The sequence below is a fragment of the Centroberyx gerrardi genome, chromosome 15 (assembly GCF_048128805.1).
Source record: "Centroberyx gerrardi isolate f3 chromosome 15, fCenGer3.hap1.cur.20231027, whole genome shotgun sequence".
In the NCBI taxonomy this organism is placed as follows: Eukaryota; Metazoa; Chordata; class Actinopteri; order Beryciformes; family Berycidae; genus Centroberyx; species Centroberyx gerrardi.
In genome coordinates, this window is record NC_136011.1 from 22,907,570 (window position 1) to 22,927,779 (window position 20,210).

The window sequence follows — 20,210 nt, forward strand, 5'->3', positions numbered from 1 at the left end:
AAGCAACAGATGCTAACTGGAGACTTGCCAGTTTCTCAAAAACACTGGCAAATGAAAATGTTTTGAAGGTCTCAGTAGGGGGCTTGAATAGAAATCAATAATGTGGGCTTCTAATATCCTCAATCTTCCCTTTAAAGAAGTTTCCATTTCTGTTTATAGTTATTGATGCCATATCAATGATAATATTTGTTTTAGGAGGGCCTTTCCAGTCGGCAGATTGATGTTGGTTCCCTTGTAGACCGAGCCCTTAACACGCTGGCTATTTATGAACATACAAATCAGTTTTATTCAATTTAGAGCTGTATATTAATTGAAATACATTAATGTGTATATCTGGATAGCACTTTGCTTTAGATATATTGCTATTGCTATTGGATGTTCATAGAAATGAGCTCTGACTGAGAAGCTAATCAATGAAGCTGGTTGGAAAACATTTGTCAAGCTCATGTAATCTGGGCCATCCTTTGCTTTGCATGCAAATACACACAAATATCCTACACACACATGCACACGCATACTATTATGATCTTGGGCTTCAGCATAACCAAATTATCCGCTATAATGCGATGCTAGTTATGGGGTCTAGTTTGCATTATCTTCACACAACCCACAGCCTAACATGTTAGATTTGAAGAGAAAGAAACACTCGCTCCAGCAGACCCAATCTCTGAGGTTAAAATTAGTGCCTTAAGGTTGAAGTCTCTCCGCACAGGACATTACCTTTCCAAGGCATAATGAAACAGAGTAAATTCAGTATTTCTTGGATCCTGCCTTCGTCTTAATACATTTTTCATATTGCTTGGTGAAAGGGAGAAAATTACACTGTAGCTAGTCAGTCAGTCATGTGGGCATCAATATTTCCTTTCCATTGGAGATCACTGAGCTCTGACTGGAAGATGTTCTACCTGGTTGTAAATCAATGTTGGAGCAAAATGTTACAGGCTGTTTTTTTTTTTTTAGGGGGGTGGATTTTAAGTCATGTTGATTTTCTACTTCCATCTGGAGGCCCCAAGGTGTGATTTGAGCACACACAGATTGGCACAGATGAATAGAGCTGTGTGGACAGGTGTGTGTGTGCGCGTGTGTGTGTGTGTGTGTGTCTTGACATCGGCAGCTATAAGAGCTAGTGTCATTTATGTCGTTCAGTTGTGTTTTACATGTGGAGGCATGGCACAGCGAGTCCTCATTTCACTCTGGCTGACTTTAACGACTTAAGGAATGTGAAAAACATGGTGATTGCAGTATATCAGGCTGGTGCTGCTCAGCATCAAATAGGAAAAAGCGAACGTGTGACAGGCAGAAAGAAAGAAAGACACTGTGATAAGCGGTCATCGCCGTGGTGTTTTTCTACTGCACTTCCCGGAAATCACTTTGCAATCAAACAGTGTCGCCATTTAGGTTTTTTCCTTGGATTTCTGTTGATGAAATTTGAGTTTCTGTAGGTGCCGTTCTGTTCTTTGCCTGTTCAGTCTCGGTGGCTTTCGCTGCTCATGCAAACCAGTTCCTCTTCTATTTATCTTCTTCTATTTATTCCAAACAAACTGTTGCTGCTGCCGCCAGAAATGTAAAACGCATCACTTCCTGTGTGCCAGAGCATTTTTCCCGGGGAAGACCTACATGACACCGGGTGTTTAGAACAGCAAATGTAAAAGCTTTCATGGACTGGGTCTAGTTTGAATCACTGTTGCGTTATATCAATCAGTGGCAGAGAACAACATTCATATGAAAATGTTGCGGATTATTACTTTAAACCTGCAATAAGCGATATCAGACCTTATAATCAATCCTGAAACTAATGTGTGCTATTTGGAGGTTTCATTGAGACATAATGATATAAACCAATATCCACACAGCAGCCAGCTGTGTTGCTGTTTTCACCTCTTTTCTAAAGCTTGTTGTCAAATTCCGCTCCTGAACAAAGCTCCTCCCGCTCCATTCAGTAGCTTTCAATTTTTTTAAAACTAGCTTGGATCCTCCCTCGGTGTTTAAAAGCGGCCCTCACCCCCTCCCATTCCAGAAAAAAAGGTCTCGTTATGGCGGAATCGATGAAGCGAGCGAGTAAACATGTTAAACTAGTAAACTTGCTACCTACCTCTTCACTTGTCACTGTGGGACATGTAACCTTCAGCGGCAGAAAGATCTGTCAAAGTGAGACCAGTAACCAGCGACACTTCTCTGTAGGTACGGTTAGCTTAGCTATTAGCCTTTATGCACGGTACTTTGCAATGTATCTCCTTTGTAGGCCTCTGTAGTGCAGTGGCTTTGCTGTGTGTTATTTACAAGTGTTGCATTTCCGTCACCCTCTAGTGGTCAGAAAATTTTGCTTATTGCAGCTTTAAACACAGGAGTAAAACAGACCTCTATTTAGAGTATGACCAGTTAAAAAAGTTTACTTTCCATCTACAAGTCCAACTCTCAAAGAAAGAATGTGAATATATCCCGTATGTAAATGGTCACGTTCATCCCTGTAAGGGAGGAAAGGACCATGACCAAGAGAGAGAGAGCACAGCTTAATCTAGTAAGGCAGACCTGCAAAAATATAGGTTTTATCCACAATCAGCAGTCTGTATGACAGTACATGAAAGATACCGCTCAAGGCGACGAAACAACCGCTTGAGAATCCCGTCCCTCTCTTTCTCTGTCCTCTGATCTCTCCTCTCACTTCTTCATGTCGTTCCCTTCATTTGTCATTCCCTTCATTCATTCCCCTCCTGCCAATCTCAACTGCTCTTGGCACAGCCGGGGAAATGTTACATACAGAAATAGCTGATAGTGATGGGAACAGAACATGTGGTGGAGCGCTGCCGAGTGTATTTTTTTTGTGTCTGCTGCTTTTGTTCACGTGTCTTGAACCCCGCCATGCAGACTTAAGCCGTCTTACCTGGGCTCAGAGTCAGCTTGCCTCAGAGCCACAGTGTCAAAATGGTGCTTCAGCCTTTCTCCAGACTTCTGTCAATGCTGTGTTGTCTGTGTAGGTGTGTGTGTGTGTGTGTGTATAGGTGTGTGTGTGTGTGTGTGTGTGTATCTGTCAGAGGTGGTAGAAGTACATACATTCCTTACTCAAGTAAAAGTGGAAATACTCATCTAAAGTACCATTTCAAATCCTTTACTCAAGTCAAAGTATAAAAGTAAAAGTAGTCGTCTAAAAAAGGCTTTTCCAAATTCCTAAACTGGTTCTCCGTGGAGCGTTATCACAGATCAACATTAATTCTCTGCTCTCTTGTTGCTTCTCTCTTTGTGTTTCTTCTCTCTCTGTCCCTTTCCTTCCTTTTTGGTGTCGCTTTGGTGAACAAGCAGCCAATCACAGTTGGCTCTAGATCAGCTGCTTCCGGGATGGAAGCTGTCTGATGCGGGAAAAAAAAAAAAAAAAAAAAAAAATCAGTTGATGATTTCCCGGGAGTAACAAGTCTGTTCTGAAAATGGCGTGCGTAGAAAGTATGGATTTTTCTTTTGAAATGTAGTGAGTAAAAGTATAAAGTCTTAAGTGAAAGAAAAACTTGGGTAAAGTACGGATAGCCTACTTGAAAAGTACAGTAACAAAGTATTTTTACTTTGTTACTTTTCACCTCTTGTATCTGTGTGTGCTGTCACAGACTACGATTTGATTGTTCTGTAATTGTTTGTGAGTGTGTGGGTGTGTGTGTGTGTGTGTGTGTGTGTCTGTGTGTCTGTGTGTCTGTGGCCCTTGTGTGCTTGATGGTTAATGTTTGCAACTGTTTTATGATGACAGAGAGCTGGTGATTCCTAAATTGCACAGTAAAACTCTTGCAGCTAATGTTAATTATTGCCAGAGGCTGTGAGCGGCAGCAGAACTCTTCCAGAACATTCAAGTGGTGAAGAAGTTGAGAAACAAGTCTTAGTTTGTACAGGTTCACCGCTGTTTGACATAGGGATGACTGTGTGAATGTTTTAAGTGGGAAGAGAGATCGCTTGCCTTTCTTGTTATTAGTGATGTATGGATTACAGACACGACATCATAGGCACATATTTCCCCAGATGGAGGATACAGTATGTGCTCTATTAACGCTTTCTGCAAGTAATACTTTTTATGTATCTGGATATTAGGAGAATATAATATGAAACAATTTGAATCGTGAATACAAAAAGCACGCAAAAAGGCAATTCGGATTTTATCATCACTATATAGCTAATACATAGCTTGATTCAAGGAAAAGTTGATTTCTCACTTAGTTGACTTCTCTTTTTCTAGCCTCTAGCTCACCTGTATGGAAACATGTTTTGTGAAGTTTTATACTGAGTGTGCCTCGCTACATCTGGACAAAAAGGTCACAGCGGCACCTGCATAATACCGCCGCCACCACCTTTAGCCTAAAATATTAATCATAGTTTTCCTATTCTGTTGCTGTAAATCAGCAGCCAGGAAGGCTTTGCGGGGGACAAATCGAGGTTTGGAGTGGAAATAAATAGAAGATGCGACCTTGCGAACCCCACAGATGGAACGTGTACATGCTTTCCCTCTCTCGGGTCACATGATTTATTCACATCAAGAGAGTGTGTTTCTGCATAGGTGTGTTCAAACAAGGACGTGGGTGTGTGGGAGAGGGAGGGGGAGTGAGGGATTCCTTGACCTTGGCAACATATTTATCATCAGCCATCGGTGTGTGTGTTTGTGTGCATGAGTGTGTGTCTGTCTGTATGTGTGTGGATGAGAGAGGGAGAGGATGATGTCATGCCAAGCCTGAGCGCCTGATATCTCGTCCTCTATCCCCATCTCTCTCCATCTCTGCCCCTCTCATTTCCTCCAACCCTATTTCATCTCTCTATCCCTTTCTTCCTCCATGCTCCTTTCCCTACATCTCTTTCTTGCTCTCTCTCTCTCTCTCTCTCTGTCTCTCTCGCTCTCTCTCTTACTTTCCCCCTCTCTCTATCTCTTTCTTTCTCTCTCTTGTCTCTCTCTCTTCCTGCCTCCCTGCAGTAGGCCTTACTGTGCTCCCATAGGAGAGCCTGCAGCTCCCTCTAATGATATAATTATAGCCAATGAGCCAATGTGATGACTCAGGCTGATTAGGGGCATCAAAACAACGCTGGCCCCAAACGCACCTTAGACAGACGGAGACAGAGAGAGATAGAGAGAGATAGGTAACAGATGAGAGAGAAAAAGGAAGGGAAGGAGAGAAAAAAGAGATGAGACATAAACAATAGATTGAAAGAGGAATTAAGAGCGAGAGAGAAACAGAAAGACAAAGGCACTGACAGCGCACTAGCACACTGGGTGAGATCAGTCAGTTCTAACTCTAATTTTAAGGAAACATCCATTTTGCATATTTTTAGACCAAAATATTTTTTTGAATTAAGCTCTCTGAGATTTCAGAAGACATACTGCATGGTTGGTTGTGTTTAATGTATATGTATGCAGGCAGTTTGTGGTGGATTCCTGGTTTGAATGTGGCTGAGAAAATCTTGATGCTACCCCCAGTGGTAGAAGGCTGTGGTTGTACTGGGAAGCTCCCAGGTTGAGTGTGTAGCAGGCAGGGGCGCAGTTTGCCTTTCATGCATATGGGTGCAAGCTATATTCGTGATCTCTGTTTATGCAATCGTGTTATAGGTCTAAAAGGGAAAAAATAATATCATCCTGAAATTACAATTAAAAACAACAAAATAAAACAACAACATGAGAGTTTAGCCAAAATGTGGTGTATGTATTTACCAATTCATCATGTAAGTCATGTAAGTGCCTCAATGTCACAACAAAAAAGTAAATCTGCCATATTGCACCAAACCTACAAATTCAATTTTCCAAATTTCATCGTTGCAAATTTGTCAATGAATGTGTTGATAAAGGTTATATGAGTCAATTAGCGATGGAATGTAGTCAAATATTGTTCATAATATGCATATTTACCTCATGAGTAATTTTTACCAATATTACTACATTCCAAGGGATTCTCTACATTGTTGGTCATGGGTGCCATGAGGCACCAACAGCACCCATTCAAATTACACTTATGGTAGCAGGGCTTTGCTTGCCTTGGTAAAGCAAAGGTTAAAAATGTTATCTTAAGAGGCTATTTAAACCCATTCACAGTAAATTTGTCTCAATCACCACAATGTAAAACCCAAACACCTTGTGTCATCTGCGTGGTTTTCCCCACCTTATCCCAAGGTCTGAGCCTCACTAAATAAAACTTGATCGATCGCCTATTAATGTATCTGAAGGCAACTATGATTTACTTGTTCGTAGCAAACGAGACAGCTTCCATTTTTCTCCACTAATGGTGTCCGTCCGAGCCATAACTCTTCTTGTCTCGATGCATTCAAGCTCCATTACATGTAGCATCCATTTCCAAGGCAGTTTATGTCTATCTGAGCATTACTTGATGTGACTGCGCTGATAAAAAGAACTGAAGGGCTGTTTGGTAAATATGAATAGAAGGTGTTGCTTGAGAATTGTAAATGGATGTTTGGGTATTGTAAATGGTTTTCAAGTTGTTTGCTCAATTTTATCACAATAGTAATTACAGTTACAGGAATGGTAAAAGAAAGCCTCAGAAGGAATCTGCAGGACAGATACAAGAAACACTAGAGAGCCGTTGCACTAAGTGGTTATTTGATGATGTAAAATGGCTGTTTGGGAATTGTAAACAACTACGTTAGAAATTAAAAGTGTGTAAGTACAAATCTCAAACCCATGTTTAATTCTGCGTGATGGTATAATTGCTGCAGAGTATTAACTTCTCTGTTTCTCTGTGAATATTGAATACCTCAGTAGACATATACACATTTACGAACACTCACACAGACCCATAAACGCATACTGAGATACGAAAAACACACCTTTTTCCTCCATACCTGTCTTTCTCTGTCTCTATCACACACACACACACACATACCGACAGATATCTATGTGAGCTACGACTTTATTTCCCATGAGTTTGTTGTTCAAACATTAATGTGACTCCTACTTCTGTTTGTTTCCCTGCAGAGAGCAAGGAGGTGTACAAGAGACAGGTCCTGTCAATCACGTCCATCGCCATGGCAATCAGCCTCCTGGGCACGCTCTGTATGGCCCTCTACTGCCGCAACAAGTGAGTGGATGAATACACACGCACACATTTATATAATTCACACCAAAACCAAAATTTATACAGTAGATAGATGTCTATCTGTAAATTGTACTGATCCGGAGGAAACATACACACATACACACACACACACACACACACACACACACACACACACACACACACACACGCACACACACACACAGCAGGGAACTGAGTGAAATTGGGTGAAATAACTCTTAGATGGATTCTACTTTCCCATCCATGCGCAGATGTGACATGTAGGATTTTCTCATTAATACATTGACAGGTAAATTAGTTTCAGTAACATGTAATAATAATAATGACATTGCAATGATCTGCTTCTTGCTTTCATTTGAATAGAAAGTTGCTCCAATGAAATTCCTTTGACAATAATATTCATAGAAAACAGAAAAAAAAGATGGAAAATCTGGCATAGATTAAAAAAAAAAAAAAGAAACATTATTTGGTAATCCGTCCTGTTTGGTGTAGACAAACTAAATCTGTCAAAGGAGACTTTTTTTTTTTATTCAGGAGAGACTTTAGCATAGACTGATGGAAAAACTTGAGGCATCAAATATTTTGTATGAAATCCCAGGCCAGGTTTCTGCTTGTGCTCTGACTTGTCAAATGCCATACATTAGCTGCAACAATTTGTAAATCTCATTATGTTCACACAGACGTTCATAGCTTAACATAACCCAAAAGGTCAGCTCATCCCGCTCCTGCATGCACTCTTTCTCTCTCTCTTTTTCCCTTGCTCTTAACCTCTCCCCTCTATCGCCTTCTCCCTGTCTTCCTCTCTGTCCCTCTCCATCTGCATATTTATATGTTCTATATGCACATTAATTGGCTTATGAGTGGACTACATCCATTTTGTGCCTGCGGGAACTTTGTATAGCTCGCCTAGAAAGACTGTATATTCTTAGCAGGATGGGTCAAAAATCCAGCGTGTAATGGCAGTCTGTCATTCGGGGTATATGGACCGTAGAGCATGCAGTGATAGATGGCACTGTAATTCCATAGGCTTCCTCTGTAATATAATGATGTGAGTGAGTGAGCAGCCCGACAACAAGATAATCAGATCAAGGCATGATGGACAGGCACTTTGAATGAATCCATAATTGAGTCAGGGAACTAGCTTGTTCAATGGAGATGCTGCATACAGATCAGATCGAGGGGAATGTGCTTGTAAATCTGATGGATGTGGACAAAGTTAAAGCAGACGGCAAATTCCCCACACTGCCAGAAGCTGGATGTAAATATAGCTAAAATAAACACAAAAAACAAAGAAAGATAAAGGGGGTACAACAAACTTTTCAGCTTTCATCACTGCTCTATGGAGAGCAACATACATTACTCCTTAGCAGAGTTGCAGTATCATGTTAAAGTAATATCACTTTATCCAATAACGAGGAGTGTAACCAATTACTCAATTTCAATTTCAGTAGCTATATTAGTTACCGGTCAAAAAAAAACTTTTATCATCCCTTCTAAATATTACATTGAAGTTATCCAAACACTATGATTATCCCTGTCATCAAATTAATTTTCCTCATAATGCAGGCACACTCTGAGAAAGCCCAGCCTCGAGGAGCTAGCCTGTGGGTGGATGCATTCTCACTACTTTGATTTCATGGAGCAAAAGGATGACTGAACATCATCACTCTTTGGTTTCATTGATCATTCACATCAAAACACACAGGCAAGATAATTGAGTTATCCTGATTTTTGAGGGGGTGCAATTTTACGGGTGTAACAGAAAAGTAATATAACGAGTAGTGTAATTACCTTTTCTGAGTAATGAGCCCAACTACTACTACTCGTTATATTACTTTTTTTAGAAGCTTCATCTAAGGTTAGACGAAGCTTCCCGGCCAGATGAGAAAATTGGCAGCAGGTGTCACATAGACCTGTCATGCTCATGTATGTAGCCACAGTTCTGGTTCACACCTAAAAGACTGGAAAAGCTCCAACAGATGAGCTGGTTACAAAAGGTTCCTGTGGGTTATTGACGTCATTCAAACCAATCAAACTTTGCTTGGGCAGACTTGTGCATTGCTGCTGACTTGTTTAATATCATAGGAACAACCAAGGAAGTTGGAAGAGTCAACTAGCTAACAAAGGAAAACTTTTCACAGGGCACAAACAGTGGGTGATGCAAGATGACAAATCAAATCAATGGTAAAAACTGTATTTGCAGCAAAACATACTGTATGCTTCCATCAAAAAGAACAAGCATAACATTATGCAAGATAAAGCATCAAATTAACTGCCAGATTTCATCAAGTCTTTAGAAAAGATAATGAGACCCTTCACATTAATGGCTTTCCAAAAGCAGAATATACCAAAAATATAATTGAAGTTCCATGGTAGAGTTTTCAAGCTGAGAAAATGTAAAGGCTTCACTGACTGTATCTGGTGTAATGAGCATACTTCTGGCAAAACAGAATTAAATCATGATTCAAAGTTTTCATCCATTTTTACCGAGGTCGGTGTAATTTGGCAGGTTGGGTAACTAGTGTTGTAACAATTGGGAACTTTCTCTACCAAGACAGAAAAACAAACCAGAAGTGCCTCTTCCGGGGGCGTGTGAGAGAACTTTTCTTAAAATTCAGAGCCAATCGAATTGCAACCTTTTGCTCCACAATGTCCAATTATCCCACTTTTTCTAACATGATTTTCTCTTGACTTCGTGGCGTGAGCTGGAGCTGTGGCTATGCAAGATTAGGGTCAACCTAACTAATTCACCACAGGGGAAGACCAGTCAATGCCTTCAGCCCCCCTCCTTCCAATTAATACTCCAAAGTCCAACGTTTGCATATCAAAAAGTGTATGAAAACACATCTTTTGAGAAACATCGAACCAGGAGGATCAAAACAGCCACAGTCTATAGTCCTGACCTTAACCCTCTTAACTGAAATGAATCGGGAGCGTGTCTATGTTCCCTCAGCCCTATGTTCCCTCAGATCAGTACCTCCGCCAATGAGGTAATGTTTTCGCCCCTTTCGCCCCCTAACCCTAACCCTAACTCTAACCCTAACCCTATCCTTCCGATGCTGAGGGAACATAGGGCTGAGGGAACATAGGGCCTAATTTGGATGGGGGAAAAAATTCATGAGGGAACATAGGGCTGAGGGAACATAGGGATGACCCCAATGAATCAATGAAGTCAAGGTATATAAAAAATAAGTAAACTGTGCCATGTGTGATTCAGGTTTCACAGAGAAAGTAGACAAATCGATGTTAGTTCTGGTCAGTTTTAAGTCATTTGTTTTACTGCGTAGGGAGCAAACGGAGAGGCACAGACGCTGCGTGGAAACCTCCGTTGGTGAATCACCCAGCTCACTTCCCTCTTCCCCTCTGTCTCCAAGGCCACTGGACTGACACAAGGGAATTCACCTTGGCTGTCGAGTCGTTTTTTGAAAAGTCTGTGGGAGAGAGAAATCTGGGATACAAATCCAGTACATATAGAGTCCCTGATATTCAGAAACACATCCCAACTTATTGGAAAATGCATAGTCGTGGGATGCATGAATATGTAAATGCATATTAACAAGAATAAAGACTCAATAAAGACAGAATTTAATGCTACATTTTGTAATCTATCCTTTGTGCTGACTTTTCCATTGTGAAATGAAGTTGGCTTCAGTTATATTACCTGATTGGAAAATCATGGAGTCATCAAGAATCTGAATAGTTAAGAGGACTTGGTATCGATTAAATCCTACAGTATCAATCTCAAATGGTAACAGTGTGTTTAATAATGTGTTTTCTGAACTGGATTTAAGATAAAACAACTTGGACCGCCAGGAGTTCCTCTTAATCTAACGGTAGTGTTTGGATCCAGGGTTTGGGTTCTACCTCATTACTCTCCCCCTGCCCATAAATAGTACAATGCAACTATGGGAAACACTGTTGATTTGGGACATCTGTGTTATTCCTTCCATTGAACCGAATGTATACCAATTGTCACAATATTCCATTCACTTTATACTAAGCAATTAGTCCTAAGGCTCCAGCTTGAAATTAATATGAATGAGCAAAATTATAGATTAACTGCAAGGGTCCATCTTGCTAATATTAGAATCAGAGATGATTGCAAAGCATATATGACAGCAGGTCACTGGAGAAGCAATACTGTAGAGGCAAAATTCATCTAAAAGGCTATTATTTTATTTGAGAAACATATAGTCAAGAACGTTCCCACTCCCCCCCCACTTATAGTGCCTTAGAGAGGTCTTTTTCTCAAGACTGCATTTTAACTTGATGATAGATAAGAGGGTAGTGAAATCGAGCGCTGGGTTAGATTAAGTTGTAAGCCACTTTGCCTTGTATGCAGTTGATGTGTGCTCTTTAATAAATCTTAAAACTGCAGAGAAAATTGGGGTGGTTTTGGGATGCGAGAAAAACAGCTGATGTGTGAAAATAGGTATGTCAGAGTTTCAATGCTAAAGAAGAATGGATTGTGACTGGCAGCTTGTAGGCTTTTGATATACTTGGGCCAGTAACCGTTGTGTACAGTTTTGAGTACTCAAAGCCAGTGTTAAGCCTCTCTGGTTGAAACCGAAAGTGTGATAAATAGTGAAATCAGCTGGTGTAGTGTTTGGTTGAGATGAAAACCTGCAGACTACTGAACTGGACACCGCTGGCTTAGAGGAAACTTTGGTGAAAGCTCTCCTGCCAAAACTACATTTAAACTCCACTTGTGCATCGTCCAATGTAATTCTCTCTCTCTCTCTCTCTCTCTCTCTCTCTCTCTCTCTCTCTCTCTCTCTCTCTCTCTCTCTGTGTGTAGGAGGCGCAGAGAGAAGCTCCAGGCCCACTTGAAGGAGAGTCGCAGTCTGAAAAACTACAGCGCTAATTCCCTTAATGCCCTGGACGCCAAGGCAAGGACCCCCAACACCAACCTGCAAATGCATAAGGTGACCACTTGCTGTTGTTTGTTTCTTTTAAAGGGATTCGTGAAGGATGCCCACATATCCACATGCATTTGTGAAGGCATCAATATTCATGTGGGTATTTCATGGTGCTCCTGTTTCTTCTCAGAGTGGCTGTATGATTGTGATGTTTCGAGGAGGCAGCAGACCTTGGATGACTTTAGTTTGAACCGGTTTTAATAAAATATCAGCAAGACTCAGAAAAGGGGAGTTCACATCCCTTTCTCAAAAAGTCTATTCCATACTTTTAAATTGTCATGGCTTACTGCTTTTTCACTGCCACTTAGAACCAGCATTAGCAGCAGCAGTACCAATAACACAACCGGTATTATCATGATTTTCAACATAATTAGAATACTGCAAATATTCACTAAAACCATTTTGGCTTAGATTGTTGCTAAAATGTCAGTTCAAGTCAATTAAAATCCAAAACACGATGTCTGGCAGCAGTGTGCCTGAAGAGATTATCACAAATCAGACGCATATTCATATGGCATCCAACCTGCCTTCTTATTGCCTTCATCACTCGCCACAGTTTTTTAGCTGCATCTTTAACGTGGCGTTTCGAAATCCTCGTACGTATTCCCACATCCGCCTGGCCACTTGCGTTTGGCGCTCAGGTCTTTGAGCCAGCGGTTGTTCAGCGGTTTGGGAGCGTGGGTGGTGGCTGGTAACGCCATTCATCATCTTCTCAGCAGTCTTCGTCGACACATCTATCCCAGCTGTGTCGCTCGGAGTAGCTGGCATGGTAAACATCACCTTAATTTGGATGTCAGTCAAACCCAGAGCGTCCGCTTCCTCGGGAGTGTGTGTGTGTGTCGTTATGCATAGATTAGCTTTAACCATCTTTACACATCTCTCACTCTCATGGGCGGTATAGGTCTCAAGGTTTTCCGATGCAGTACAAATGAAAGCTACACTGGTTTGACACAAAGCCTTATTGAACGAATTGTATTTGTATTACTCCAAGGACGGTTACACCGTCATTTAAATTTACAATGAAGCAATTGTTTCTACACATGCACTGTAGACATGAGGGGCTCCCTATCCGTCATAAACTAAAATATACAAAAGATAAACAATGTGTGGTAAAAGTCATGAAATTCATACATCTGGGACTCAATTTGCATGAAATAGAGACAATTACTAGCATTCACCCTTGCATGAAAGGAGGATTTAAGTATACAGTACACATCTGTATCTGAGAAATTGTGATACGATGGATAAAATGTCAAATGTGGTTTTCACGCTTACTGGAAAACCCTAAGACTGTGCTCACAAAAATCTGAAAATCCAAAACGGAGAAATGCAATAAACTTTATTTACAAACAAGACTAGGTGTGCTTAGTGGTGATGTTTACAGTTATCTTTATAATTCTATAAAATGTTTTTGTTATCTTATTTAAAGCCTTTCTTATTTTGTTTACATTTTATTGGCCTAAATTGTACTAATCAGCAACTAATTCATTCATTGCTATGAATTTCTGATTAAAAAATGTGATAACGATTTAGATTACAGCCCGCTAATTACAGAAGAAATTGGGAGTAACAATTTAATAATTCCGTAATTTTGTAATTATGAGAGACTTATAAGGTAGTTATGGTGTAACTATTTTCGTTATTACCGCATACTTAAATAATTACAGAGTACAGTAACATAATTACAGGGGGACAAAACAATGTTATTGGTGCTTGTTCCCTGTAGTTACAAGGTGTGTGGGCTGAAAATTGAGACATCATAGGTTAAAAGCATGTCTATTTGTATTGTATTATTTTCATCATAGAGATTGTGGTGACCTGAAACAAATTTTAGAAATCTGACAATAAAGTAATATTGAATTTCTTGTATGTGATTAGAGAAAGGGAAAGGGAATGTAGAATATATAAATAGTCAAATTACTGGAATAGAATAGAATAGAATAGAATAGAATAGAAACACACCACAACACAACAGAACACAATTCAAAACGATTCCTTGTGGCTCTTATTTGTCTAATTGCTCTATTAGCATTAGACTCATGAATTACTGATTATTGTTTACAGACTCTACAGAATCTATTGTTTAGAAAAACAAGCTTGGCTGATCTTTAGTCTATAAATGTTGCTTTTAAATCTTGTTTTATTTATTTCATTCCAGAAGAGCCTTTTGGGAACTTATGCAAATGCATTCTATTTGTTTATTTTGTGCCTACGCCCACAGATTCACATTGATTTCTGTCTGCAGGCAATCAATTACCAAAATTTCAGAACACAGAGCAACAAGCGCAGGGTCAATGGAGTTTCATCAGCACACATAAATAACACAGACACACCGCATCAGTGCCAGCTGATAGCAAGCATATAGTTGTTGCACAAAAAAACAATAATATGAGGCATGCCTACCTCACAGTGACTTTCTGCTTTGTTTTTTTACATTTCTATTTAATTTCTGGACATCACTTCCATTAAATCTCAAAGACTGGTCTCAAAAGACTCAAAACTACTAAAGCTAAAAGCTGATCTTTACTTTTTCACCCGCATTTCCTCAGAATTTTGGGAATCTGTTCTTCTCATTCGCTTTCACTTTGGGAAGCGATGCTGCACACCTTGCACTGGCCCATATCCTTGTATAGATAAACACCTCACAAAGTGGTGCGACTCACCAAGAGGGCAGCAAAACGATCCTGCAGTGGCCAGTTATGGAGAATGAGCACTTCTGATTATCACCGCAGGGCCCTTTGGAGGAATTATTTGATTAAGCGGTGAACTAGGCAGCGACTTTGAGTGAGCTGCTCTCTCTACATCAGTCAGGTTTTACCACCCCATCAGGAATTCAACAGGTGCTCCAGAAAGCCTGTCTGCCATTCCCCGATCATATAATTACAACTACACTGTTTCTATTATGGACAAGGCCATCCCGTGCCTATCTGCTCCATGCTACTCTTAAGCTTAGATCTCAGTCTGTAGTGTGTGTGTGTGTGTGTGTGTGTGTGTGTGTGCGTGTGTGTGTGCATGTAGTGTGCGTTTATAATGCTGTGAAGCTGTATTACTGATGCCAGCATCTCTGCGCAAATCATAAAAATCACCTCCTGGTTCCCTCCGGATGGTCTGTCAGAGAAAAAAACCTCAGTGCCAGCGGCGGACTAAAATGTATGCTAGTCCCTATCTCGGAGATTAAAACATCCATTACAGCACACACACACACACTCACACACTCACACAGTTACACCTACACACACACACCTGCGCACATCCATTAATATATGCCGTTATACGCTCCCTCAGTGCCACAAATGTCCACACTAGGCGTCAAGTCACTGTCAAAGAGACAATTACTTTTGCCTGTTGTATAACCACACATTTATGGAGATAAAGACCAGAGTTTCTTCCCCTGAAGCTGTGCAAGAAAACATGAAATTCATATTGATGGCCTCTATAAACAGTCAACTGTGTGACGCGTGCTCACGGATTCCAGTTTTATCCCAGAGCAATTTTTAAAGGCCTAATTCTGAGTCCAAACAGAAACAAAATGGACACTCCTCTGCAGATATTCAGTATTAGCGGATTTGGAGATACATTCCCTCCTCAAGCAGTGTGTAACAGCTGAACAAGTTAAACATAAGATGTAACTTGCGCTGTTAAGTCAATGAACCCGGACATTGAAGGGGCAATTATACACCCATCCATTTCCTCTTAATCATGAATTAATTAGCAGTGCAACCGAGTGTTAACTGATCCTTCTCTGTTTGAATTATTGTAGCCCACTTTGTTAGGTCACTAGCGTATTGTTCCCTTGTTAAACTTCATATTTTCACTTTTATCACAGTCAGAATAATGAACTAGTGCTCGCTGGAAGCCTTTGCGTTAATTAGCAGCTCATTTTTAACATGGATGTGGTGTCAGAACATCAGTGAGTGGAGATGAGGGAGATTTTAGTAATCAAAGCACAGATGGTGATTGGAGGATAAATTGGAAGACACAACGGTTTGATTGAGATCTGAGAGATGGGGTGGCGGTGGATTCTGCTGTTCACTTGCTCAAATATACTGGATGTGCAGCAGTTTAGTATGTGTGAATCTTTCCTTCTGTTGAAATTTTACTCAATGTACAGTTGATTTAAAGCCATGTTTTCCAAGCCATGTTTTTGTCACGGTCTTGGTAGTTCTATTTATTTTAAAAACGTCTTTCACACTCAAAATAGGATAAAATAGGTTCAATTCGATACTCATTTAAATAACAAATGTAAATAACAATTAATGAAATAATATAACTCTCACATAGTATTTAAGACAAACTATGGAAGCCCATTCCCGCCACTCAATACAATTAAAAAACTAATTCCGAGAAATAAAGTCAGAATTCTGAGAAATAAAGTCAGAATTCTGAGAAATAAAGTCAGAATTCTGAGATATAAAGTCAGAATTGAGTCGTTTTTTATTTTATTGAGTGGTGGGAGTGGGCTTCCATAACAAACAGTACCATGTAGTTTAACAGTTTAACAGTTATGATACACATATAATTATGATGGCCAGGTTTTAATATCACTCTGTATTTTCCCTGAGAAATCAATGAAGCCACACTCTGGGTTTGCCTGAGTAAAATTTAAATTGGGCTTTTTGCCAGCAGAACACAAGCTGCTTCCAACATGAGAAACACCCAGGATGAGAACACATATTATTCTTACAGAAAGCGCTCGTCTCTAATCATCTATATTTCTGCTTCAATGGAGATGTCAATCCAAAATATGAAGTTTAACCTTTGAATGAAAATGTGTCATGGTTTTATATAAGGACAAATTAGCCTGCAAACTTCTGAATGATGACACAACCAAGACGGCGTGTGTGAGGCTAATGAGGCTGGTGTCCTGCAGAGGGTCCTCATGAGGGACTGCGTCAGCGACCGCTCTGTTCGTCAGACACCAAAGAAAAAAGAAAAAAGCATAAAAGTAGTTTCTAGCACAAAACAGCACAAAAATAGATCTCCCTTACCTCAGGTTGCAATCAATGCTATGTCTCATCCTGACAAATTCAAACTGGGACCTCTCTCTTTAAATCTTTAAGGCTTTCAAAGTTTAAAGTATAGAATGCTTTTGCTGTCATGTGTTCTTTTGAAAAGACCACAGCAAATCTTAGCTACTGAGAAAGTCTGCTCTGTCAACCGTATTGTGAAGCACAGAATCAAAGAGGGGCTTTGTTCCATCGCATATTTAAGTACAAAGAAATGAGGACCGAGATGAAGACATCTAAAAGGGAAAACCTGGGACCTATAGGTAGCACCATGCCTGTGCTGATTTAGACATCATGCCATGAAGGCTACGATAAAGAACGAGGGAAGGAGAGAGGACAAAGGAAGGATCAATATGGATGAGAAAGAGACTCAAAAGGGATAGGAAGCCATAAAGAGATGAAAAAAGAGACATGTGATAGAGCTGGCTAGAAGACACCAAGGTCACTTCCTCACTTCCTTTTAATTCTAGAGATAAATGCTGCAAGAATTTACTTTCCCTCAGGTGAACAGCGGATACTGTGGAACGTGTCTTTATCTGCAGGCTCATTGAACAATTCTTTAACAAATAAAAAAAAAAAAGAGAGTTATTTATTAATTTAGTCAGCTGGAAACTTGAGAGGGAGACAGAGTAGGGAGGCATGAGAGGAAACGAGGCCAGTGGGGACACAATGTGGTTCAAGAGGCGGGGATCTAAACCACCTGAACATCCATGGAACAATTCTTCAGGCTTCAGACCCACAACTTCCTGCTTCCTGCCACTATGAAGGACAGAGCTGGTCACTAATAATGACCATTTAGTGTGATGAACTCAGGAAGTCTATACATGGGTATACAATGTTTTGTGATACTCTATTCTCTGTCTCTGTATATGTTGTCTACATTCTCCATTTTAACCCAACATTTCTTGATATCAGTTCAGTTCAGTTCAGTTTAGTTTTATTCACAAATCAGTTAAAATACAAGTACAATCATGTGAGACGTAATGGAGATATGTGAAATGGGACACCCTGATAAGCTATCTGAAGCTTGAGAATAGGGGCCCAGACACTAAGCAGATAGTATTTAAAATATTTGTTTACTAACACGTTTAGATTTGAAAAAGTGCATGTATTATACAATAACATTTACAACCTACAAAACACCTAAGACTAACCTAAGACCCTAAAATGTACTACTAAATGGTCCTAAAACATTTATTCCATCAGTCTAAACATTGATTAAATAGGTAAGATACAATAAATAGAGACATAATCATAGGCCTATCACAGGCCCACAATACAAAACTGTGCATTGTGTGCACAGTTTTAGTAATCAAGGATTCCTCTGTGATAGATCCAACTTTTGAAAAGCCTGAGTGACAGATAATATATAGGACAGAGAGCAGGGATGATATGTAACGAAGGTTGTGAGCCAGACTCAAACGATGTGCATGCATGCTTTGCGCCAAAGGTTGCTACCACAAACCCCCACATTTAAAACATTTAAATAATTTATGCCTCAATAATAATCTCATCAGATTAGCCAAAAACTGAATAGGGCTGCTTCAGTGGTTATCAATTTATTATTTCAGTGCTTTGGGTGAAATAATGAATTGGCAAGAGGCCAAATTCCTTCTACAGAGGGTTTTCAGGTGACAAAATGCATCTTCTGGCCGCCATATTGGAGGTCGTGAGCTCTCGGTCAATGAGCTGATTACATTTGTAAATGTAAAACTTTATCATCTCCACAGTATTCAGTAGACTTGGGTAATTTCTGTGCCGTTTTTTGACTGAGATCTGATCATTTCAGCACTGAGAAATTTGATCAAATTTGTGTATAGATTATGTCAGTTGCTCAGCTGCCACCTATATTTAGCCGTTCTTTGCGCACATGGACCTCCATGATGGCTCCCCTCCCTGTGGTTGCCAGAAAGTTTGTGACGCAACTGCGAAGCCTCCACGCTCTCCATGTTATCAAGCCATCAGCAGCCTCCCGCCGCACAACACACTGTAACATTTACCTCAATCCTCAACGCAGCAAAATGGTGTTGAGGGAGGTGGAATAGACAGAAATAGACGCAATTTAAATCCATTTAATGCAATCAGTTCCCACAAGTCAACGTAATAGGCGCTCCCCACACTGAGGCTATTAGGAAAATGTGTGAGACCAAGTGAGGCTGGTATCTCCAATCCCTGGCTAAGAAAGAAGAAAAATGTTCATGCTCAGTGGGAAGATACATTTTACATTACATGATGTGCTATTTATTGAAAGTATATTTCACAGTCAATGTAGCAATATTGGAATCAATTTGCAATTTGTTATCTGAAGCATTCCTAACATGGTAACTGCAGCAAAAGTGAAATGTCTTTGTTGTTTTTGCTGTTCTTGTGTGTTCTTGCAGTACTGTAAGCGGTCGTCTCAGTCACGCGACGGCACAGTTTGTGAATCCAGCTTTGCACACTGCAACATTACCAACACGCCCTCCAACTGCTCCAGAGGCACAGCGAAACATCACAGGTATGACATTGGCACGCGCACACACATACACACACACACACACACACAATCCAGTATCCACATCCATTCACTGTATGAGACAGTAATAATGCTGATTACTACAACAATATGCAACTTCAGTGTCCCTTCCCATAATCAGCTGGGACGCAGTGAAGAGAGAAATTGAATTATCCACATTATAGTGCAGCCAAAGCTAATTGTTGATTTATGGAAGAATGATAGTAATTATAATTAGAGCTATAAACATGTTAATAAGCATATCTGTAACAGTCATGAACACAGAGGAGATGGGACAGAGATAAAATTATACCCAGTTGTGCATGGATTTATGAGCCAGTGCAGACGTGTAAATCCCAATAAGCTGTTTCCCCACATCGGTTAGTGGTGTGTTGAGCTGGCTGGGCCTTGGCATGTCGTGGCTTCTAATCAGCAGCAATACACTGCAACACACACACACAAGTGGCTGGTTGTGAGAGTTATTATTCACAACTTAACTTTGCCAAGATGGGATTTTCTATTTCAGTACACACACATTCACAGAACTGAGCCAAACAGAAGGTTTGTACAGTAGTACAACTCAACTCAAGCATGTGTCTTTGCTTACACATCTACTGGCATTCTGTTATAGCTGGGATAAGCTCTTGGGAATTTCATTTACTGTAAGTGTGGTCATTTTGTGTCAGTGGCACACTACCAGTCATTCATTTTTACCATGTTTCACATTTCAGAATAATAGCAAAGGCAT

The 20,210-nt window shown here is 40.2% G+C and overlaps 1 protein-coding gene across 1 annotated transcript in view; it reads left to right on the forward strand.

Moving 5' to 3' along the window:
* nrg3a (neuregulin 3a) overlaps window positions 1–20,210 on the forward strand; it is a 315,296-nt gene that overhangs the window by 287,222 nt on the left and 7,864 nt on the right. The window contains exons 5-7 of the mRNA XM_078288565.1: window positions 6,944–7,046; window positions 11,842–11,968; window positions 19,350–19,465. Of these exons, the coding sequence (XP_078144691.1) occupies window positions 6,944–7,046; window positions 11,842–11,968; window positions 19,350–19,465 (346 nt within the window). The remainder of the gene's footprint in view (window positions 1–6,943; window positions 7,047–11,841; window positions 11,969–19,349; window positions 19,466–20,210) is intronic.